The following is a 23,281-nucleotide window of genomic DNA, read 5'->3' as shown; positions in this document are numbered from 1 at the left end:
GTTTCCTCCTCGTCGGATTTCCGGAGTGGTGGGATGAGAATCAGAAGGACAAAGCTCGTCTTGCAATTGGAATGGATGATGGAGGAGGGATGTTCCCGCAAGGGGCGGGCAACCGGGAGGTCGCCGTCGCCCGTGGGAGAATAGGGGACGGCGGCCAGCCGCAGGGCGGAGGCGGCAGAACTGGTGAGGCGGCGACCGGAATCGCAGAACAGAAGGGAGGCGGCACTTCGTGTGGAGGTACGGGATTGGGGTTGAAAAATCCTAATCCCCAATTTAAATTGCTATTTGGTCCCTCAAAAATTTGTGATGCTAGAAATATACCCCACTGCATGAATCATGTTCAATCTAGTCCCCCAAGTTCCAATTATATGCAATTAGGTCCGCAGAATAAGGAAATTCAAGATAGGCCCCCTATAATTGCTGAAAAATCCTTTTTGAGTCCGAATCGTTTTGCCCCCCTTGATAGTATTCCAATTGCGTGTGTTGCCCAAAGTACATCTGATTCTAAAGAGAAAGGGTGGATTTTTTACTGTGGGGCGACGGATACTATGTCTTATGATAAAAATGATTTTTCTGAATTTGATGGAGTAACGAAAAGCCACATACAAACTGTTGATGGGGAATTGACTGTTGTGAGAGGGAGTGGAACCATTGAGATTTCTCCGACCTTAAAGCTCAAAAATTGCCTCTATGTCCCAAAATTGTCTCATAAGCTCATGTCTATTAGCCATGTGACGAAAGAATTAAACTGTACGTTACTTATTCATCCAAACTTCTGTGTATTACAGGATATCAGGACGAGGAGGATAATTGGGCGTGGCACTGAGCGTCAAGGCCTCTATTACGTGGATGAGATTGCTCAACAAGGTGGCACCGCAATGCTTGCTCACGGATCTGCTAATCGGGAAAATCATGGACATTTGGAGATCCACGGGTTTACAGATGCTGATTGGGCAGGAAATCCAAATGATAGAAAATCAACTGCGGGTTATTTCACCTTTGTAGGGGGAAACTTGGTCACATGGCAGAGCAAAAAACAAAAGGTGGTAGCGCTATCAAGTGCTGAAGCAGAATTTCGAGGAATCAAGAGTGGTTTAACAGAATATGGTTGAAGAAGTTGATGACAGAGCTGGACTTGAACTCGCAGAAATCGTGTAAGTTGTTTTGTGATAACAAGGCGGCAATCAGTATATCTGAGAATCCAGTCCAGCATGATAGTACCGAACATGTCGAGGTGGATCGACATTTCATCAAAGACAACATAGAATCCAAGATTGTAGAACTTCCCTTTGTGAGATCTGAAGACCAGTTGGCGGATATCCTTACAAAAGTCGTTGATGCTAGGAGCTTCCGTGAGGTATTGGGCAAGTTAAGAATGGGTGATCCCATTACTTAACTTGAGGGGGAGTGTTGAAAAGAATCAAGTAAAGAAGAAGAAGATTGGTGTAGATTACGGAAGATTGATTGAGATCACATAATTAAGGGAATTAATATATTCTTCCTATTGTGTAATTAGGGTAAATCTTACCATGTGAATATCCTTCTCTAGCCTATTAAAGGGCGTGTACATTGTAAAGAGTAGAGAACAAGTTGAATGAATAATACACATAAATCTTTCAACAATTATGCCTAGTCTATATCTCTACAAATGATAAATTAGCTACTGTTTAATTCAAAGTGTACAAGTAATATGTAATTGTTCATTTAAATACTGTATTTTATTCAATTTATTGTATATATGGACGTTTTTTTGCACGTTGAGGTGATGAAAATCATATGTTTTATAACATAAATATTTATATATATGTTTTATACAGTATTCTGGTTCGACCAATGGTTCGACCGGTTGGACCAGTTGAATCGTGAACCGATAGCCTTACCGGTTCGCTTGTCGGTCCGGTTTTTAAAACATTGCTTAGAACTCAAACATTCATCTAAATTAGATAAATTATACTCTCTACATCTCTCATTATTCACTTTTTTATTTTGATTCGTCCATTACTAATTATTTTCATTTTATTTTTACTACTTTTTGTGATAAATCTCATGTTCCACTAAATCAATCGCTCTCATTTTTATTATAAAATTAATAACACAAAAATAAAATTCACATGCTACTAACTTTCTCAACTAGATTTTTTATATTTTTTTAAAATCTGTGTCAAATTAAAATGAGGCACATATGATGGTATTATGGGACTGAAGAAGCAAAAATATGGTTGGATAGCCCATGGTTTTGGGTAGGAAAATATCTACGTTAATAAATGGAACAAAGCAAAATCATATAAACATTGGGCCTACACAAATTAAAAGCCTCCAATAATATGAGTCCATGTTTTAACAACCACCAAATATTTACACTTAATTATTTCTTCAAAAACGACACTTTCTTTGAATTGTCGGCAACTCAAATTATCTGTCACGCTCTGTTACACCAACATTCTACGCCTCGTAATCTTGTACCTTGAGGTACCACACATTAGATCAAAATCAGTTTCGATTCGAGATTTCTGTGTTTTTTTTTTCCTGCATGCGGATTCCGGAGATGATGAAGCGCCGGCTCCGCCGCGGCGAGGCGGTGGAGTCCGCGACCACGACGTCGTCATCTGCTGCTGCCGCAGAGCCGGTGGAGTGGGAGATGCGGCCAGGAGGAATGCTGGTGCAGAAGAGGAGCGAAAGCGCTCTTGTAGACTTGGCGACGCCGAATCTGCGGATTAGAGTCGTGTACGGAGCTGTTTCGGTTCAGATCTCGGCCAATGCGGAATCAACTTTCGGTTAATTTCTCTCTCTCTCTCACTCAATTGGATTGAATTTATGGTCTGATTGTGGTGAAAACTATAATGTGGCTTGAATTTTGTGGTGAATTGTTTTAATTTTGATTGTAATTTGAATTTGGGAAGGCGAGCTGAAGAAGCTTCTCACGGCGGAGACGGGACTGCAGCCGGCGGAGCAGCGGCTTATCTTCAGAGGAAAAGAGAGGGAAAATGGGGAGTATTTAGACACGTGTGGAGTCAAAGATAGATCAAAAGTCGTCTTAATCGACGATCCAGAAAGCAAGGAGCGGCGGATGGTCGAGATGCGGCGGAAGGCCAAGATCGAGACGATCCAACGGCTGCTAGACCACGTGTCCACGGAGATAGATAGGCTCGTGGAGCAGGTTAGTATATCTTTCCAATTTTACCCCTAATTTATCTTAGACCAAATTTAAGTTCGCATTTATCCGAAAATGAATAAAAAATAGTGATATTAGTTCATTTGTATTTTTATTAAATAAGCGTTTGGAGAAAAAATCTAAGTAGATTTGTTGTCCACAAAGCATAGATTATATCTTGACAAATTTTAAATGTTTGCATAACTATTTTTTTTAATAATTTTAGTAATGTAAAATAAGAAGATGGGAATTGGTAGGTGATAAGGCTATTACTACTGCAACGGTTTAGCTGTCTATGATCGGTTTAGTGTAATTAAATTAAACAACCTGTAACAGCTGTTAATTAAATTTGTGGCTAATTAGAATAATTAATTTGACTGTTTGGTTTACATTTATTTTTTAAAAAAAGATTAGAGGATTATGCTCTATACATGTTGGCATGAGTACAATTAATTTATTTACGCGTACCTATGAAATTTCTTATCTTAGGAGTAATTAATAATTTATCTAATACTATAATTTTCGTGGTCCCTCATTTCGTTGTCCTAATAGCATAATTAATGTTCCATAAATTACACGTGGGGCTATGACATGATCCTATGGCTTGTTTTAAATTAGAATTCATCTTCAACTTTTCTTATACTACAGAAAAGGGATAGTTAATGGAGTACAGTACAATCACTTAATTTACACTTATTAATTGTTGTAAAAATTATCAAGTTTAATCAAACTCTAATCAAATCTCATAATTTTCAATAGCTGATTAAAATCTCCATTGGGATTTAGGTAGATGTAATAGAGAAATCAATTGCAAATGGGAAAAGAGTAGCAGAGCTGCAGATCACAACGTTGATCGAAATGCTGATGCAACAAGCTGTGAAATTGGATAACATTCCAGCTGCTGTTGATGTATGTGCACACAAAGACTCACAAGTATGCCTATCCTTATTCCTCATTATCTGATAAAATTTCAATTAATGCAAATATATTTGAAAAATTAAAAGTACAAATATTCGTTGCAGGGAGAAAGAGTGCAGAAATGTGTTGAGAAACTGGATGTTCTCAAGGTACTAAACGCGAAGCAGAAAGTACCACCTTCAGTTGTGGCATCTAAATGGGAAACATTTGAACCATCAAACCAGTGGGAACTCTTTGATTGATTGATAATTAGTTGTTTCCTAGTGATTATTAACTCCAATTTATTTGGTGAGTATGTTTGTGTGTGTGATATACATTCCTTCGATGTTTGATCATATGCTTCCATAATCAAAATTTCTGCCAAGGGCTTCATCTTCTAAAGAAGCAATCTTTTGTAGGTTGCCTTCAAACAAGAAGACTATGATACATCTATTTACATGCTAATGGCATATACATCATCACAATGAAGCCCAACCACATCTTCAAACAATGCCATCACTTAAAAAAGTCCAAAACAAAAATAAAAAATAAAATCAACCAAAATTCGATTTAGTCACACAAAAAATCCTTCAGTCGACAATCAGTGCCCGGTCTCAAGCAAGAACTGAGGGCTTATATGCATTGATCTCGCCACTAGGCTGGGCGCAATCGCCCTGTATCTTCCCGTGCTTCTCCACCAGTAACTGGAAGCGCTCAAACATATCCTCCAACCCCTCAATCTCTTCCTGGAGATCGAGGGGGGTTTCGCCCCCAGAAGGGGACGACATTGTAGCTATCCGTTTCTTCAAACTCTTAACCCTCCCCAAACTTCCCACAACTTTTGTCCCAACCTCATCAACGGTCGAATGCAACACAACATTCTCTTCTTGCGATGCTTTGAGCTTCCTTTTCATTGACTTATAACCATCAAGAGACCTCATCAACTGCTCTGAGAGCGCCTTGTTCCTTGCTTGCAACACCAACGCCACGTGCATTTCCCCACCACCAGCCTTACCCTCCTTGTCATCAGAGAGGCATTCTTGAACTTTTTGGCGCAACGTCTCGTTTTGTGCCTTGAGATTGTTCAAAAACTCCTCCATCTCACTCAATTCATGAACTTTTTTAGAAAGCTCTGCCTCCATGAACTTCTTCTCCTTCCCTAAACTCGAGCACATCGCTCTTAGGGTCCTCTGAGCGGCCAGGCTTGAGGTCAACTCGCGCCTCAGCCGCTCCTTCTCCTCGTCTGCATCCACCTCCTCCTCCTCCTCCTCCTCTATCACCGGCACCACCCCGACCCCACCACCAGGCTTCTTACCCGGTGGGACCAGGTTGCGACGCACTTCAGTCTTGCACCTCCTTAGCTCAGGATCCGGTTTCTTGAGGCCAAATGATTGGCATTTTTGGATTCTGTCCTTAGCATTATCCAAAATTGTCATCATTGTAGCAACCCTCAACATTCTCCTACGATCATTCTTGTCTTGATCACAGGCTATCTGATGATCTTGGATTAGTTTTAGCAGTAATTTCACATTTGCTGCTACCCCTAAAAATTTCATTCCAATATTCTTAATTCATCAATCAATCATAAACTTTAATAATTAATCACCTAATAAAATGCCTTTTTATCAAGAATCAAGATTTTGTTCATAGAAATTCCCACAAATATGAAACGTCATAAATGACCAATCAAGATTATTACTACAACAATGGAAATAAACAAGAAAAGAGAGAATCAAGCCAAATACAACATTGCATATCAAGAATTCCACCTAGAAATATGATGATAAAAATAATTAAGAATAAAATTTACAACAACATAGGAAAAAAATGAAGATGTATATACCTTGTAATGCCAAATCATCATATCTTTGGTCCTTTGCTGTGCTTGGAAAATCCAAGTCAGGGGATGAATTTGCACGAACTTGGCTCATAACTTCTCTTTTCAAAGAAACAAACCACGAATTAAGAAGAAGAAAAAAGAAGAGGGTTCCTTAATTGATCACTTTTGCAAGAAAATCGAATAAATATAATGGAAACAAAAATGGGCCATCAAATTACAATAAAAAGTATACCGACTTTTTTATTTAATTAACGAAGATATATTAAAATAATTTAAAGTTCCAAAGAAAGAGGTTGTTTTTGCAACTTCTCTCTCCTCCTATTTTATTATAGTCGGTGTTGCACTTGTGTGCTGTCAGTTAATGAGACAATTGCTGGGATTTTTTGAAAAAATTATTTGATTTTTTTAATAAATGGTTGATAATATTGCGAGATTGGTTGGGTGGTGTTACTGACTTTGACTTCAAGAGACAATTAGTTGCTGTGAGTGCAACTATTCTAATCAAGAAAATTACTTGCATTATATAGAGACAGATACATGCCTGCCACAATATGCATGCCCTGTTGTCTAATAATATTAGTCGCATTTTATTATTTCAGTCCAATTCCATATTTTATTATTTCAGTCTAATTCCATGATAAGAGTCACATTTTATTTTTACTATAAATGATAAGTAAGTTTGATACGATCATGGAAGTCGTGCATCAAGGATTTCAACTACAGCTGGATTCAACCGGAAACCGTCTTATCGAGATGATATCCGAAAGCTATGAAACTGCAACCATCGTCTTCTTCTTGGAAAGCTTCGCGTGAGTATCTTGAACATCCCAATCGGAGTCCGAATGAGAGAGTTATGGCGGTTTTTCAGAAGTCACGTAGAAAAGGCCGGGACCTCCGGGAAGAATGCCCGACCGGGCATTTTTGCTTGTGAAAAACGCTCGGGGACAGTGCAAACGCCCGGGCCGAGCGTTTTGACCTGTGTTAAACGCCCGGGCCTGGCGAAATTGCCGATACTTAGATTTTATGGGCCAATTTTCTGTTTTTGGACCCTTAGTATAAATACCTTTTGTTTGTCTTCATTTGCAAGATTGTGATTGAATTAAAGTTATCTCCTTAGTGAGTTTTCCTCTTTGAGGAATGTATCCAATTCCTTCCTTAAAGGTTGCTTGTCTCAATTTCATAGATTGATTCAAGTAGGAGGTATGCATCAATGGGGTGTATCCATTGAGTAGTGGAGCCAAGAGGTGATAGAGCTATTGAAAGTTGCCTAGGGTTGTTTCCATCCTTTTGGTCAAGGTCCTATGGTCATAACTCTTTTATCTCATCATTATACACATGCTTTCCATTCCTAATCTTCCATCCATTCTTGTTTAGATTCAATTGTTTTTTGTTGGATCTTTTATTATCTTTTGCTTTGTGTTGAGAAATTGAAAATAGTCTCACAAAAAATAGTTAGATCAAGCATCATCAATGGATAATTTCTTGGGAAATGGATCATAAAATACATGAATCCTTATCAAAGTCTCATACCCCACTAACTCACTTTATTTATATTCTATTATAAAACTAATATAAAAAATAATCTCATATTAGAATAACTTTTTCAAACCACTATTCTTTATATTTTTTAAAACTCGTGCTCACACCAAATTGTGGAATGATAGGAGTAAGATCTTGTAATTTTGTCATTTTACAGATAATTTTGGTTTTAATCATGCTCGAGTTGGTTAACCTAGATCTAATCTTGTCAAATGAAATTCATTTCTTCTTAACTAAACTTTTAGAAAATTAATAGTATGACAAACTTAGATGTGTATTAGAAATGGCTCACTTACCTTTTAAAAGGCTTTATAAGGGGGAAAGTTATTCATATTTTAATATTTTTATAGGTGAGCTAGGATTGTTACTGAGTCGACGTGAGACAAGATATTAAAAATTTTAATAATGCTTAAAAGTGTTGGTATGAATCCATATACTAAAGCTTGCAAAATACACATTTTAGTATTTTCCCACCAAGTCATTCTAAAGTGACGATTTGTTTTATCACTCAACAGTTTGATTACTTTGGAATTAGCTACTACTAGTATTTATCATAATTGTGCATCAAATTTCAACTTTCAAAAAATTCCTAAAAATTACTCACAAACTATTTCCAAGGTACAATTTGACCGACCGGCCTTCTAGATCGTTGTTATGTTTTTCATTTTAGATAAGAGTTGCGGAATATATGGAGATTTTGATGTCTAATGGATTTCATTCGTGTAAACACACTCCACGTCTATCGGTGTGCTTATAATAATGTCGTTAATTTACCCTTTTTTAAACTACTTTAATATTATGATCAATGTTTGGTCTACTATTTTGTGTATATAGGCTATGAATGTAGAGTGATCAAGTTATGCATCAAATCATCAAACGAACCAATTAAGTCCTGCACTCATGCATCAAATCATCAAACGAACCAAGTCGTGTATCAAATCATCAAACGAACACGCTACATGGCTAAGGTCAAATTAGAGCATGAGATTATGGTGATGAACCACCTAGGTAACGTCATACGCATGGTGGATGATAGGGTTTTACCTACCGGGGGAATGATTCGAGTAAATTTGTAGAGAGAAAAGAGAACAATTCTAGTTGAAGTGCTGGGAGTCGTTTCACGTAGGGGTGTCGAAACGGGTACCCGCGGATATCCGCACCCGACAAGTTGGGTACCCGCACCCGATTTCGCCCCAAACTCCCCACCCGATACCCGCCCTGCCAGCAACTCGGGATACCCGAGTCGGGTACCCCGCACAGGTTGTGGCGGGTACCCGCACCCGATTGTCAAATTCACAAATATTCTCAAGACTTACAATTGCAAACTACTGCTCTATCTCTCAATTTTCCACACACCACACACACATCACAAAAGCTTCGAAAAAACTCTTAGAATATTTGTTTCCCGCATCTTTTTTATCGAATCATAGTTACATTGTAAACATTTTTCACGCTTTACCATAAATTTTCTACAACCTGCGCATAAGTTTTTTCAAGATAAAAGATGAATGCATCAACATTTCATTTTAAGAATAGAAAATTGGAATATGGATTAATGAATATGCATTTCCTAATCCTTTTTCTTCAAACATGAAACAATTCAATCAAGTATGTGTTATTAATATCTATTGTTACAATCGCAGTAGGAAATCTATATTTAATTAGAGTAAAAGTTGTGCATGAATATTGGAGTTTAGGAGTTTTATTTAGTCCGAAATGGAATGCCCAGTCTTGCATGTGTGACGAGTGGCGACGGGACTTAAGGAAGATAATGTGAAGAAGGGAAACAAAATCTGTTAATTAGAACCAAGAGAGTCCTAGGCAGAGAGAGTATATTGACTAATTGCAACTAAAATTTTGGGTAATTGCAGGTGTCACGGGTATACCCGATTGGGTGTCAAGTAACCCGATACCCACTTCCCTCAAATATACAATACCCGATACCGTCTCGGTCCTGATTTTATCGGGTAATAGGTACCCGATACCCGTCGGTTATCGGGTCGGGTTGGGAAATTCTCGATACCCGCTACCCGTTACGACACCCCTAGTTTCACTCCAGAAGAGAGAATGAAATTAATAATTTAATTCTTCATTCTGCCAGATAATAATAAAAGACTCCACACATATTTATAATATGTGTGGTACAAAATGATTTTTTATAAACTAGGAAAGTAAGTCAAATCCTAATTACTAGATAAACTAAATCGAATAATCACAATTAAATAACAAAACATAAAATAAGCTAAATAATTATGCGAAGATATTATCAACTCCCTTCCCAAATAAAGTAAAAGTCTAGATCTCTATAAGTGAATTGTAAGATTTATTATTATTGAAAGATCATTTTATTCATTCAATTTATCTATACAATTATGTTCAACACGCCCTAAATAGGGCTATAGCACCACATATAGTGAAGATTTTTTAAACTAAGGACACAATCAATCACGATATCTTTGAGGTCCTCTTTCTCTTTATTCTTGATTTTTTACCAACACTCCTCCTCAAGTTAAGTATACACTAAAAAAAATATTGTTTATCGAGCAAACTATTCCGAGCACCGATAAGTACTCAGAATATATGATGGTTCCTATCATGCTTGAGTTAATTAGCATAAATCTAATCTTGTCAAATGAAATTCAGTTTCAAATACTATTTGGATAAATGGTGTTTTGGTTTGAAAACAAATTAAACAAAGAAGAGCAATTAAATAAATAAAGTAATTTAAAGCAAATTTAATTGAGAAAATAGATGAGACCAAGGAATTTAAGGGATAGGATTTTGAAATCACTATTAACATAATTAAAATGTCTCATGTTTTTTATATTTAAATGCATTCAACGGTGTATTCAATCCGGAATTTATTATCATATGGTTACATCTTAATTACAAAAAATATACTCTCTTCATTATAGTGCATTTGCCCACAACTTTCCCAAACGTTTACTCCGTCCCAATAAATATGCAATATTTGGTTTCCGGCACAAGATTTGCAGTGGTGTTTTGTGAGTTAATGAAGAGAGAGTAAAGTAAGAGAGAAGAAAAAATAGGGAGAGTGTTGTTTCCATTTTAAGAAACGTTTCATTTTTATTGGCACAACCTAAAAAGGAAAACGTTTCATTTCTATTGAGACAGAGGGAGTATATTTATAAAAGATGATATTGTACTCGAAAGGAATCTTAAAATGTGAAAAACTATAAATCTCTAAGAATTTGGCTTATACGATGATGGTTTTGCATAAATAGAAACACGAAATCCGGCTCGACCTTGTTCCAAAAGAGAACATTCAACTACTAACAAGCTCGAAGAATTGATGAAAATTCGTTTTTGCTAGGACCAACTTGAACAATACCATTGTGGCAATTGAAATAGATGCATTCCATTTAATCAGTTGTTTTGTGATTTTGCATCGTCTGCCAGTACTCCATTCATTCATAATAGATGTCACTTTTTCTTTTTAGTTTCTCTCCCAAAAGATATTACAATTTTTTCTTTTGAAAAAAACTCCCTCTCATACTAATAAAAATATACTCTTATTTTCTCTCTCCACCTAACACACAAAATAACAACACCTAATATCTTGTGTCAATTCTCAAACGTGACATCTATTATGGGATGGAGGGAGTAATATTTATGGTTTGAGCTATAGAAATGCCAAATGTTTTTTCAATTTCTGAAAAAATTTCATTTATTTCTGCTTCTTTATCTATTTCTGCACTTTATGAAAAAATATTCAATCATTAAAGTTTTATGTCTAGTTTATACCCAAAAGGTTTAAGTACGATACATCATACAGTTTTACAAATTTCAGTTGAATTCAATCAGATAATTTTACTAATTTCATGAAATAATTTTTTATCCGAGGGTATTTTTTTTTTTTAGCAAATCTATAAATTTTAGCAGTTTCTTTACAGTACACAACCCTTCAAACCCTAAAATATCTTACATTTCCTAAATCCAAAATTTATCCCAAAATTGAAGAGTCAGATGTCGTGCTCGTCCAGCTCTGCGGAGGCGGCGCCGCCGTGGCTCGAGCTTCCGCGGGAGATAACGGCTGCGATTCTGCACAAGCTGGGGGCGATCGAGCTGCTGACGACGGCGCAGCATGCGTGCACTGCGTGGCAGAGTGTTTGCCGAGATCCTTCCATGTGGCGGAGCATCGACATGCGAAATACCGGAGATCTCTGGGAAATGCCGTACAATTTGGATAAGATGTGCCGCCACGCTGTCGATCGCAGCCAGGGCCAATTGATTGACATCAATATTGAGTATTTTGGTACCGATGAATTGCTGCACTACATTTCTCAGAGGTAGATTTCTGTGTTTTTCGATGCATAATTAGCTGGAAAATCGATGATTTTTGAGCTGTTTTTGCTGTATATTAGCTTCGATTTCTTGCCGGAGCTGTCATTTTCCTTTTTTGTGCATAATGGCTGCAACTTTGCTGGAAAAGTGATGGTTTATGACCTAATTTTTGGTTTTATGTTTTCTTCGATTGATTGCTGGAGCTGTCAATTTCCTTTGTTTTTTTGTAGAAGATCAGTCTGTATGCAGGGCTCTCTGTGTTTGCTAAATTTTCGTAAATTCATCGCTTTGTTGTTGTGGATCTTGTTATATTTTGGTGTTAAAGTGTTGTTTCTTGGCTTAAAATTGTGTTTTTTTGGAGATAATTGTGGAAATCTATGTGGATAATTGTGATTGTAATTGATATATTTTGATAGGTGTTGTTTTTTTCATGTGAATTCCATATGATTATTTTGTTTCGAGACAGAAAGAGTAGTGATTGTAATTGGTACAATGAGAATTTGTAGGATGTAAAGAGTCATTCATGATTGTAATTGACGTTATAATTTAGAATCAATGTATACACACATTTCATATGGGCTCGTTGTTTAAGTTTGTCTGGCACTCTGCAATGGAAATTTATAGTCTCTACATCTCTTTTATATTTTCTCTCGTACTGACTTGTTGAACGAATCTTTACGTATTTGTTATTGATTTCTTATGTATGTATGAATCTTATTACTTCTATTCTAGTTGATTTTAAATATATTTGTGGTTTTACACCTATCTGACTTTGGTTTTACAATCCATTTCGACAGGTGTAGTCAGCTCAGACGACTTCAACTTGTATTTTCCTATGGCATAACAGGTGGTGGACTGGTCGAAGCAGTTAAAAAGTTTCCGCTGTTGGAGGAGCTGCATCTCTACTACACTTCTATTGATTCACAATCTATTGAAGCGATTGGCCGATCATGTCCTCACCTGAAATCATTTACATCAAATATCCGCTGGTACAGGCAGGAATATCTTGCATGCGATACGGAAGCCCTAGCAATTGCTGAGAACATGCCTCATCTGCGCCATCTCCAACTCTTTGGGAACAAAATGACAAACGAGGGCTTGCAGGCCATTCTCAACAGTTGTCCTCATCTTGAAACGCTTGATCTGAGACAATGCTTCAATGTCCATTTAGGCGGGATGATAAACAAACAGTGCATGCAGAGGATTAGTGACTTGAGGCGTCCCCATGACTCGACTTCTGACTACCCTTTTGATGCTGAGATAAATGATCACGAAACTTCAGATGATGACTATATAACCGGCTTCTCTGACATGGATATAGTCTCTGACTACGACGACTATCTTGAATTCTCTGGGGCCAGTGATTGTTCGGGTGAATATCTTGATTACCACGACGATTGGTGAGGTCATAACGAAGGTTGCTGAGCCTTTATCGATCTTCATATGTTGTGGTATGTTATCTGCAATCTCTAGCTTTTCATAGCTTGTATATAATACCTTGCTTTTCGACCATTTAGCTTATTAGATTTGGAAAAACGGAGGTGACAATTTGTTACGTATTACTATGAACTTCGATTAGCCGTTCAATCTTTGTAGTTAATTTAATGCATTGATTTCAAAAATATTTGTGGAGATTTGTTATGTATTGCACTCATTTATTTCCCTCTCCTACTTTATCCATATTTTCTCTTTCTCGCTTATTTACCCACATTATCTATTTCTCTCTCTCGTACTTATCAATTTCGCATTAAAAACCCTTGTTGTCTGTCCGTTGGATTATCTTTACAAATTTTGCATTAAAAACCCTTGTCGACTACCTATTGGATTATCTTTATCTATTTCGCATTAAAAACCCTCGTCGTCTACCATTTGGGTTATTTTTATCTATTTCGCATTAAAAACCCTTGTCGTCTAGCGGTTGGATTATCTTTGGTGGGGACACAGAGTTTTAGAAATGATAGCCCCTAAACGAGAGGTGAACATATTGGACATATGGATGGGCTCAATATTTTAAAATCCACAACCATCTCTAATGGTATCAATTTTATTTCCTCATATATCTTTCCCTTCATTCTGGATTTTATTGTTTATGTTTTTTATACCTTGTGTCCTCTATTCTGTTTCAAGTATCGTAGACATTTTGATTGGGGTGAAATACAAAGTTGAAATCGAAGCTACTTTCGAAATTAAATAAAATAACATCATCATTTGAAAAATTTATGAACCTTCATTATGCATATATCAACGTTTATAATCAATTCTTAACTAATAAACTAATTAGATACTCTAATTTGGTACAAATAAATCATAGCGCACTAGTAATTTTCAAGATACCAAATAAATACAAGCACACAATGAAAATAGGAATTCACAAATACAATATGATACCAAAATTAACGTGGAAGAAATATTACAATGAATCATTTGAGGTTAAGGAGAAGGATAAAACAATGAAAGGATGCAATTCCGCTAATTTCGAACTCACTATATATACTTACCTATATAGTTTAGCACGACACGTATATGTGGTAGTGTAAAAAATAGAATAGCATGACACGATAGGTACTATAAAATAACACTGCACAACACATATATAATACATACTCTAAATTTCAAAACACGAAATTCCCCAATGGTCAAGAACATGCGAAATGTAAGATTGAAGCACGATGATGAATCAAGGTATCTTAATCCACAAACTTTTGATTTTGCTTTTCCCCCAAAAATTTGTGGGTAAATTGCAATGATCTTATTAATAATGTCTCCATCAAAAGGAGATCACATCCTACTCGAGGTGGAAGATCCAAAATCTGGAATCAAGATCAAAATCAAGTTCGACAAGATCGTCACATGGTATAAGGTACATTTTTTATATCCCTAATTCTTCAAATTTCTATATATATGCAAAAATTAAGATATGAATAAGATGGAAACACCGTTTTGCGTTAGAATTTTATGTAATCTCATGAGAAAGAAATGTGTGTTGTTAAATAAATTTTTTGATTCAAATTCGACGAAGCAAATCACACTTTTTCCATCACTATCCACTCTTTCCCGCCATGGCGGAGAAAGAAATTCAGATTTCGGAGGCTGCCGGAGCAGAAGATTCCGGCAGCGGCGGTGGCGGTTGCTCCGCCGTGGATTGATCTACCATTGGATGTGACGGCGGACATCCTGCACCGGCTGGGGGCGGCGGAGATGCTGGAGACGGCAGAGAAGGTGTGCAAGACGTGGCGGAGCGTGTGCCGCGACCCGAGCATGTGGCGGGTAGTCGACGTCAAGAACTCCGGGTCGTGCTACGACACGCGCCGCCTCGGGAGCCTGTGCCGCCGCGCCGTCGACAGGAGCGGCGGCGATTTGATGGACATTAACATTGAGTATTTTGGCAATGATGAACTTCTTCACTACATTTCCCTAAGGTTGTTATTCCTTTTATATACAGTCTGACCACGATTTAAAGAGTCATTTTATTTCAGTGCAAACTTTAAGTAATTGTTCGACATTGTTTTAGGTAAAATGGTTAGTGATACGTGGAGTCTGCGTACTAAAAGTGTAAAAAAGTAATGGATTTTTAAATTGCGGACCGAAGTGTAATTCAATAAGTAGTGATACTAGTTTTATCATAACTTATCAATCATGCTTTCATCATTTCTCAACAAAATGGAAGTTTTCATGGGAAAAAACATTTGATTTTGTTGTGTTTGATAATGTGATTTGGTTGAGCTAGTTGGTAGAAATTTGTGATAGGTCAAGTAAGCTGAGACGGCTCCGGCTGTCGTGCTGCAGAAAGTTATCCGGGAAAGGGCTGAGCGAGGCGGCAAAGAGTTTCCCGCAGCTACAAGAGTTGCACATCTTATTCATGAACCAAATCGACATTGAAGACGTCGAGGCCATCGGCCTCCAGTGCTCCAGCTTGAGGTCTTTTACGCTGATTAAACACGATGCCATTTCCGGAGTCGGAAATGGCAACGATTATTTAGTAGCGATTGCAAAAGCCATGCCCAATTTAGTTCATCTTCGACTTGGCTTCTTCGGCTCTACTATCACAAATAAAGGATATCAGGCCATTCTTGACGGTTGTCCAATTGTTGAATCACTGGTAAGAAATCATATACATTGTGATTCATTTGGATTTGTTTGTGTTCATAAGTTTTCTTATTTGGTATGTTCAAGAAATCAAATCTGACAAAATTCAACTTGTTTTCTTTGTAGATATGTTGGTAGTCTAATTTGGAAAGTTCATCTCATTATGGTAATGCTTCTCCTTTCCATTAAGAGAACCTTTTGCTCTAATATATGTTGAATTTTGAATCTCCTTTTTTTGTGGATGATTGATTATTTTCAGAATTACTTGGACGACAAAAGAGTCGAGATGCGTGGACAGAAACTCTTGACAAAATACCAATATGATATGTGTCAAAGATGAATGAATTAATATGTATCAAAGAAATAGGTTAATTTGAAAATTATGCCATACTATAAAATAGTACTACTATTATAAATTTAGTTTATACTAGTACCATATAGTGAGATCCTCCCACAGAGTTTGTTTCTCATGTGAGATTTGTTGATTACTGTTATATATCGACAATTTATCAATGGAAGACCGGAAAAGAAAAAACAAACAAACAAACAATTTTGTCGATTAATTTTCTTCTTAATTTGTCCATTTTACAACCAACAAGCATAAAAATGTCACGCTTTGAAACTGATACGGTGCTCTCTTCACATTCTATGTCACGAGATTCGGTTGTTGTGATAAAAATAATGTACTCCCTTCCTCCTCATTAACAGGCGTTGATTGACTTGGCATATGCTTTAAGAAATATAGTGAAAATTAGGTAGAAAAGTTAGTGGAATATGTGTTATACTTTTATATATTAATTTTATAATAAAATATAAGTGGAATATGAGATTTACTACCAAAAGCAGTAAAAAGTAAAGGTATCAATTAATGAGTGACAATCGAAAAAGAAAATTGGTATCAATTAATAGAAGGCGGAGGGAGTAGTTTATATCCTACAATTAATTGGTTACATGAGGATTGACTAATGTAACTTATGTAGTGGTTCCGGTTTTCACTATATCAACGTGGGATATTGTTATACTTCATCCGTCCACAAAAAATAGACCACTTTGTGTATGGCACGGGTTTTAATGTAGAATTGGTAAAGTAAGAGAGAGGAGGAGAAAAGGTAGGTAAAGTAAGAGAGATAGGGAGAAAAGTGAGTAAAGTAGGAGAGAGAGAAGAAAAAGTGGGAAAAGTATGAGAGATAAACTTTCCATTTTAAGAAAGTAATCTATTTTTTGTGGACGTCCCAAAATGGCAAAAGTGATCTATTATTTGTGGACGGAAGAAGTACAATTTTATTTTTTTATATATTTTGTCGATTCCCTTCTCAAACTCTTCAAGATAAACTTTGTTCAGTTGGATATTTTTTTTAATTGGGTTGAACTAGTCTTCTATCAAACTAGTAAAAAAAATATTTTCTTATTCAGCTAGAATAAGGGCTATTAGTGAATTGAGCTGGGTCCGGCAAATATGTACTACCTCTGTATTTTAAAAATAGAAATTTTTGAAACAGTACAAATTTTAATGTATAATTTGTAAAGTAAGAGAGAAGAAGAGAAGGCATTCTCCGGATAATTCAAATCGAAGTAATTGGATGTCCAACTTGGAAATACTCCACCTTTGTCATATATTCGTACCTCACACTACGTAGATATCATATTTATAGAATATGATGCACTTTCAAGATGCCTTGGTGGTGAAATGGTAGACACGCGAGACTCAAAATCTCGTGCTAAAGAGCGTGGAGGTTCGAGTCCTCTTCAAGGCATAATATTGAGAATGCTCATCGAATGAGCAATTCAATAAGAGAGCTTGGATTGAATCGGTATTGGTGAAGTAATAGAGAGGAAGAGAAATGCTCATTAAATAAACAATTCAATAAGAGAGCTTGGATGGAATCGTTATTGGTGAAGTAATAGAGAGGAAGAAAAAAATTACTGGAATTAATGTTAGTGGGTTGTGGGGTGCGCTTTATTGTAGTGGTATAAGTGGTAAATAAATAGATGTATAGGGGTTTAAAGATATTCTAAAATAGAAAGTTTGAATGTTTCTATTTTTAAGAGACGGACCAAAATGGAAAGAGTTGTTATTTTTAGAAACGGAGGTAGTAGTAAAAACTATTCTCCCCGTTCGCCAAAACCTGAACGTTTTTCCATTTTATGGTGTGCGCCATTTAAAGTCACATTTTCCTTTTTTTTTTTTTTTCCTATTTTAGTAAGTGAGCATCATGCTCCACTAACTCATTTCACTCACATTTTATTATAAAATTATTATCTATTCATTCCATAAAAATATGAAATTTTGAAATAACACAGGAATTAATGTAAAATTGTTAAAGCTAGAGAGATGAGGAGAATAGTAGTTAATGTAGTGTTAGTGAATAATGAGACTCACATTGTTATTAGTGTTTAATGAGTTGTAATGGTGGACCATAGTGAATATAAATTGTAAATAAATTTATGTACATAAGTAATGAGTTGAGGTTAACTTGGCATAATTGGAAATGCTCATATTTTTATGAGACAGACATAAATTAGAAGTGCATATATTTTTATGGGATGGATGAAGTATATAAAAATAAGATCCACATCCCACTAACTTTAATTTTTATACATTTTTTTTATAAAATCAAATAATTTTTTAAAATTCGTATTGAGTCAAAATATGTTTTTAATTGAGGTCGGAGGGTACAGTAAAAAATATTTTTGCACACTAGTCATTGACTAGTGCTATCAAGGTACAAGTAACAATGCAAGGAGTATTACTCCACAATTCCACAATTCCCCTAAGTATTGAAGATGCTGAGCAAAGGAACGGAATCGAGCGAGCTGATGGTCCAAACCGAACCTCCAATACCCACGGTGGCTACTTCTTCCGCTTCCATTATCACCGCCATGGATCGAATTGACGGCGAATATCCTGCAAAGGTTGGATGTTGATGAGATTTTGGTGAGTGTGCAGAATGTGTGCGCTACATGGTGGAATGTCTGCAAGAATCCCGCCATGTGGCGCGTTATTGATTTTTATGGTGGACGTTGCACGCGGTTGGAGAAAATTGGGCGTTGTGCAGTGGATCGTAGCCAGGGACAATTGCTCGAGCTAAAGCTTTCCGGTTTTAGTGTGGATGACTTGCTGCTGAGCGGTACAATTCCTTGCTCACTATTCTCGGTGTTTGATTTAATTCTCTCTAACTTCTAACCTCGCTTATATCTTGCAATTTTTATTTGTAAGTGTTGTGTTTTAAATCTTTTGTAAAAAGTTCAGTGAATATAAACAATGAAATTTTGGTTGTAGAATTCTCATTTTCATTGCTTTGGAGCATTTAGGGATGGACCTATTAGTTTTATATCTAAGGCCGTGTTTGGTAGGGTAGATAACTCATCTAGGGATGGAATTCTATGTTCAAATAATACCCCCAAATACTTTTTAACTTTTTTTTCATTGAGTAGCAATATCACTAGTTTAATGGGAACTTTTACAGGTAATTCATCTAATTTATTTTGATTTTAAAGTTTAAGTAGTTTTTGTTGTTCTTCGTTGGCTATATTTTATTAAATTTATTCTTGTTCATAGTATTTGTGGCTTTTAACTTGTGTTGGATGCACATTTTCTCATTTTGCTATGTCCTCTGCCTCCTCTGTGCTCATTATTTTTCTTGTTTATTTAATAGTAGTAGTAGTAGTACTATTTTACTGTGGAGGTGGAGAAAGCTTTATAAAAATGTCATCGTTGTTTCTCTGGTTCCCATGCTTTGTTTTTACAAGTTTCCTCTTGTTCTTGGAGTTGACATTCTTTTCCCACAATCAACAGATCAAGTCAGCTACGAAGCCTTACACTTGAAGTGTATTATATATCAGAAACTGTTTTGACTGTGGCGATAAAAAAATTTACACAATTGGAAGAGTTGCATCTTACTATGATGCCAACTCTCAGCCCCCAAGGTTTTGAAAGAATTGGCCTCTCTTGTCCCATGTTGAAATCATTCACATTTAGCAACCTTTGTGGTGCTTCTCGTGAGGAAGAATTTTTAGAGCATGCGGTAGCCATTGGAAAAAACATGCCTAACTTGCGCCATGTCAGTCTTGTTTCATTTTGTATTGGAATCCAGGGGCTGGAAGCGATTAACGATGGCTGCCCCAACCTAAAATCACTTCATCTTCAGAAATGCTCCGATCTTGATCACAAGACGCTCTAGGCAAAAGATGTTCTGGCCAAATAAAAGATCTAATTCTCGATTCTGAGCCTTCTCAATCTGAGCGTGATCAGGTGGATTATGATTGGTATGCCGACAATGAATCAACAACTTCTAACTCTGATTATAGTGGTTATGAATATGATCCTGATTTTTATTAGGATTGAAGATTTTGAGGATTCTTACTAAGATTTGTAAATGATACTCCCTCCGTTCCAAGATAAGTGACTTGTATTCCATTTTGGGGTGTCCTACTATAAGTGACTTATTTCCATTTTTAGCAAAAAGTCATCTCTCTTACTTTATTCTCCACCTACTTTATTCTCTCTTCTCTCCTCTACTTTTCCCTCTCTCATACTTTACTCTCTCCACTTTAACTTATTTAAATACCATTCCTTAAATCCCGTGCCCAAAAGAAGTAGGTCACTTATCTTGGGACGGAGGGAGTATTTGTTTTGAAAATGCTAAGATTTTGATCCTTCACTTTTATGTTAGGTTGGTGAAGGATGATGCTACTTAGTTTTTTTCAAATGATTTTGTTGTCACCTTATTTGGAGTTTGTTTTTCCAGCACTTTACATCTAACTCAACTCGTCTCTGTGAATATTCAAGGTGTTTGATTTCGATTGCTACGATTTGTGAATTTATTTTATGATATTCAATTGTTCGATTTGTGAGTTCATTTCTCAATTTTTTGATGCCCACAAATTTGGTCCCAAGGCCATCGGCCTCCAGTGCTCCAGCTTGAGGTCTTTTACGTTCATTAAACACGATACCATTTCCGGAGTCGGAAATGGCAACGATTATTTAGTAGCTATTGCAAAAGTGATGCCCAATTTAGTTCATCTTCGACTAGGCTTCTTCGGCTCTACTATCACAAATAAAGGATATCAGGCCATTCTTGATGGTTGTCCAATTGTTGAATCACTGGTAAGAAATCATATTAATTGTGATTCATTAAGTCTTAGTGAGTATTGGATTTGTTCGTGTTCATAAGTTTTCTTATTTGGTATGTTCAAGAAATCAAATCTGCCAAATTTCAACTTATTTTCTTTGTAGATATGTTGGTAGTCTAATTTGGATAGTTCATCTCATTATGGTAATGATTATTCTCCTTTCCATTAAAAGAACCTTTTGCTATTTATGTTGAATTTTGAATCTCTTTTTTTTTGTGGGTGATTGATTATTTTCAGAATTACTTGGTCGACAAAAAAGGCGAGAAACGTGGACAGAAGCTCTTTACAAAATACCAAAATGATATGTGTCAAAGATGAATGAATCAATATGTACCAAAGAAATAGGTTAATTTGAAAATTACTATGTCATACTATAAAATAGTACAACTACTACAAATTTAGTTTATACTAGCGAGATTTGTTGATTATTGTTATGTATCGACAATTTATCTACGGATGACCGAAAAAAAAACACAATTTTGTCGATTAGTTTTCTTCTTAATTTGTCCATTTTACAACCAACGAGCACAAAAAAATGTCTCACTTTCTAATTTTGAAAAATTGATATGGTGTTCTATTCACGTTCTATGTCACGAGATTCAATGACAAAAAAATAATATACTCCCTTCATTCCTATTAATCAGAGCCGATTCACTTGGCACATGTTTTAAGAAATGTAGTGGAAAGTGGGAGAAAAAATTAGTAGAATATGTGTCTACTTTTATATATTAATTTTATAATAAAATGTGAGTGAAATAAGTTAGTGAAAAATGAGGTGCATTACCAAAAATAATAAAACGTAAGGGTGTCAATTAATGAGGGACAATCGAAAAAGAAAATTGATGTCAATTATTAGAAAGCGGAGGGAGTAGTTTCTATCCTACAATTAATTGGTTATATGAGGAATGACTCGTGTAACTTATATAGGTTCCAGTTTTCACTTATATCAACATGGAGTATTATTATACAATTTTATTTTATATATATATTTTGTCAATTCCCTTCTCGCTCTGTGTAACTTATATAGGTTCCAGTTTTCACTTATATCAACATGGAGTATTATTATACAATTTTATTTTGTATATATATTTTGTCAATTCCCTTCTCAAACTTTTCAAGATAAACTTTGTTCGGTTCGATATTTTTTTTAATTGGGTTGAACTAGTCTTCTATCGAACTAGTCCAAAAAAATATTTTCTTATTCAGCTGGAATAAACCCTCTATTAAATTGGCCCAAATTTAAAGTCTACATATACTATGGTAAGTTAGTACTGTTAGTTTCTAGTTTCAATCTGGATAAACTATTGGGTCAAATGAAGTTAGCCAACAATCAGCGACTCACTTTCATATCGTTATAGAAATCTAAATCTTAAAACCAATTTATTACTATAAAAAAGTGACTTGTGAGGAGTATATAATATAGTAGTCCCAATTCATTCTTTAGCCAATATGAAATATTATTATATTTTAAAAAAATTAAGTAGTATATATGTTGCAACATAAATATCGTTAGACAATTTTCTCATTGACTGTCAACAAAGAATGTGCAATTTTAGTCTTTTAACACATGTTTTTTAAAATTTATTCTTATAATATATCTTGTTTATAAAAAAAATGTGACATGTAAGCATCTTAATCCGCATTCGTCTTTGATGGATCAGTTTCTCTATTAATGAAAAACTATCTAGCTTTGTTCACTATCAATACTTTATATAATGAACTAACAAATTGTAATATAAAATTGATAAATAAAATATAACTGAAAATATTATCACGGACTTTCATCATTCAACATAAAACTTATCAAAATTATAATTTATGAACGAAATGTAAAACTAGTTTAGTATTAGTAGCAGTGGCGGAGCCAGATATCTCATCATGGGGGGTCCAAATTTAAACTTGAATAAATTATATAAATTAAATTATAAGGTTCAAAATGTAAAAGTTAAATGCAATCACATCATAACATTTGTCTTCTATTCTTCATCTTCTGAAATCGCTGCATAATAGTTTCATTGGTAACTTTAACAAACACATCCTTTTCATATAAGGAACTAAGCAACCATTCAACTGATGAAGAATCAAAAGAAGAAAGTTTCTTAAAATAACGATCCATATACCTACAAAAATAGTCAACATTGATTAAGTTTGCAAAATATAAATCATACACAAAAAAAGGATAAAATTCATCTTATGCTTCACAACTAAAAGAATAAAGAGTAAACAAAATATACAATATGCTCAAATCTAAAATATTGTTGTCACAAATCAAATAGTGTAAAACTATTAATACATGCACATCAAATTAAGAATAGGGGTTAAAGATTTTC

General features: G+C 35.5%; 4 protein-coding genes and 1 non-coding gene across 7 annotated transcripts; 4 read left to right on the top strand and 1 right to left on the bottom strand.

Annotated features, from left to right (window-relative positions):
- The first annotated feature begins 2,399 nt into the window (after positions 1 to 2,399).
- LOC125216446 (BAG family molecular chaperone regulator 2-like) lies at positions 2,400 to 4,450 on the top strand. Its single transcript, XM_048118158.1, has 4 exons — positions 2,400 to 2,774; positions 2,901 to 3,157; positions 3,938 to 4,084; positions 4,174 to 4,450. The coding sequence occupies exons 1-4, from the start codon at positions 2,531 to 2,533 to the stop codon at positions 4,309 to 4,311; spliced, it is 786 nt and encodes a 261-aa protein (XP_047974115.1). The 5' UTR covers positions 2,400 to 2,530; the 3' UTR covers positions 4,312 to 4,450.
- Positions 4,451 to 4,533: 83 nt separating this feature from the next.
- LOC125216445 lies at positions 4,534 to 6,064 on the bottom strand. 2 transcript variants are annotated; one of them, XM_048118156.1, is made up of 2 exons: positions 5,892 to 6,064; positions 4,534 to 5,591 (listed from the first exon to the last, which is right to left on the bottom strand). In XM_048118156.1, exons 1-2 carry the CDS (start codon positions 5,977 to 5,979, stop codon positions 4,663 to 4,665), a joined length of 1,017 nt encoding a protein of 338 aa, XP_047974113.1. In that variant the 5' UTR covers positions 5,980 to 6,064; the 3' UTR covers positions 4,534 to 4,662. The 2 variants fall into 2 exon arrangements, with proteins under 2 accessions (XP_047974113.1, XP_047974114.1); XM_048118157.1 differs by having other exon boundaries at positions 4,534 to 5,541; positions 5,892 to 6,038.
- A 5,277-nt stretch (positions 6,065 to 11,341) lies between these two features.
- LOC125214474 (F-box protein SKIP19-like) lies at positions 11,342 to 13,319 on the top strand. The gene is made up of 2 exons (XM_048115517.1): positions 11,342 to 11,737; positions 12,530 to 13,319. The coding sequence occupies exons 1-2, from the start codon at positions 11,415 to 11,417 to the stop codon at positions 13,134 to 13,136; spliced, it is 930 nt and encodes a 309-aa protein (XP_047971474.1). The 5' UTR covers positions 11,342 to 11,414; the 3' UTR covers positions 13,137 to 13,319.
- Positions 13,320 to 13,434: 115 nt separating this feature from the next.
- Positions 13,435 to 16,331, top strand: LOC125214475 (putative F-box/LRR-repeat protein 9). Of its 2 annotated transcripts, none has more exons than XM_048115520.1 (6): positions 13,435 to 14,414; positions 14,507 to 14,592; positions 14,805 to 15,151; positions 15,519 to 15,831; positions 15,945 to 15,984; positions 16,078 to 16,331. In XM_048115520.1, exons 1-5 carry the CDS (start codon positions 14,402 to 14,404, stop codon positions 15,954 to 15,956), a joined length of 771 nt encoding a protein of 256 aa, XP_047971477.1. In that variant the 5' UTR covers positions 13,435 to 14,401; the 3' UTR covers positions 15,957 to 15,984; positions 16,078 to 16,331. The 2 variants fall into 2 exon arrangements, with proteins under 2 accessions (XP_047971477.1, XP_047971476.1); XM_048115519.1 differs by having other exon boundaries at positions 15,480 to 15,831.
- Positions 16,332 to 17,491: 1,160 nt separating this feature from the next.
- Positions 17,492 to 17,572, top strand: TRNAL-CAA. Its single transcript has one exon. It is a non-coding gene; the product is annotated as a tRNA-Leu (tRNA).
- Positions 17,573 to 23,281: the final 5,709 nt, after the last annotated feature.

The sequence above is a fragment of the Salvia hispanica genome, chromosome 3 (genome assembly GCF_023119035.1).
Source record: "Salvia hispanica cultivar TCC Black 2014 chromosome 3, UniMelb_Shisp_WGS_1.0, whole genome shotgun sequence".
In the NCBI taxonomy this organism is placed as follows: Eukaryota; Viridiplantae; Streptophyta; class Magnoliopsida; order Lamiales; family Lamiaceae; genus Salvia; species Salvia hispanica.
The sequence above is the reverse complement of the archived record's forward strand: the minus strand, read 5'-3'. Positions and strand labels throughout refer to the sequence as shown.

Excerpts from the sequence above, each read along its gene's own strand:
- LOC125216446 (XM_048118158.1), top strand. The coding sequence starts at position 2,531 with ATGCGGATTCCGGAGATGATGAAGCGCCGGCTCCGCCGCGGCGAGGCG. Across the intron at positions 2,775-2,900 it reads CAATGCGGAATCAACTTTCG|GCGAGCTGAAGAAGCTTCTC; the intron begins GTTAATTTCTCT and ends GAATTTGGGAAG. Across the intron at positions 3,158-3,937 it reads TAGATAGGCTCGTGGAGCAG|GTAGATGTAATAGAGAAATC; the intron begins GTTAGTATATCT and ends ATTGGGATTTAG.
- LOC125216445 (XM_048118156.1), bottom strand. The coding sequence starts at position 5,979 with ATGAGCCAAGTTCGTGCAAATTCATCCCCTGACTTGGATTTTCCAAGC. Across the intron at positions 5,592-5,891 it reads TGATGATTTGGCATTACAAG|GGGTAGCAGCAAATGTGAAA; the intron begins GTATATACATCT and ends TGAAATTTTTAG.
- LOC125214474 (XM_048115517.1), top strand. The coding sequence starts at position 11,415 with ATGTCGTGCTCGTCCAGCTCTGCGGAGGCGGCGCCGCCGTGGCTCGAG. Across the intron at positions 11,738-12,529 it reads CTGCACTACATTTCTCAGAG|GTGTAGTCAGCTCAGACGAC; the intron begins GTAGATTTCTGT and ends CCATTTCGACAG.
- LOC125214475 (XM_048115519.1), top strand. Across the intron at positions 14,593-14,804 it reads AGATCGTCACATGGTATAAG|AAATTCAGATTTCGGAGGCT; the intron begins GTACATTTTTTA and ends TGGCGGAGAAAG. Across the intron at positions 15,152-15,479 it reads CTTCACTACATTTCCCTAAG|GTCAAGTAAGCTGAGACGGC; the intron begins GTTGTTATTCCT and ends AATTTGTGATAG.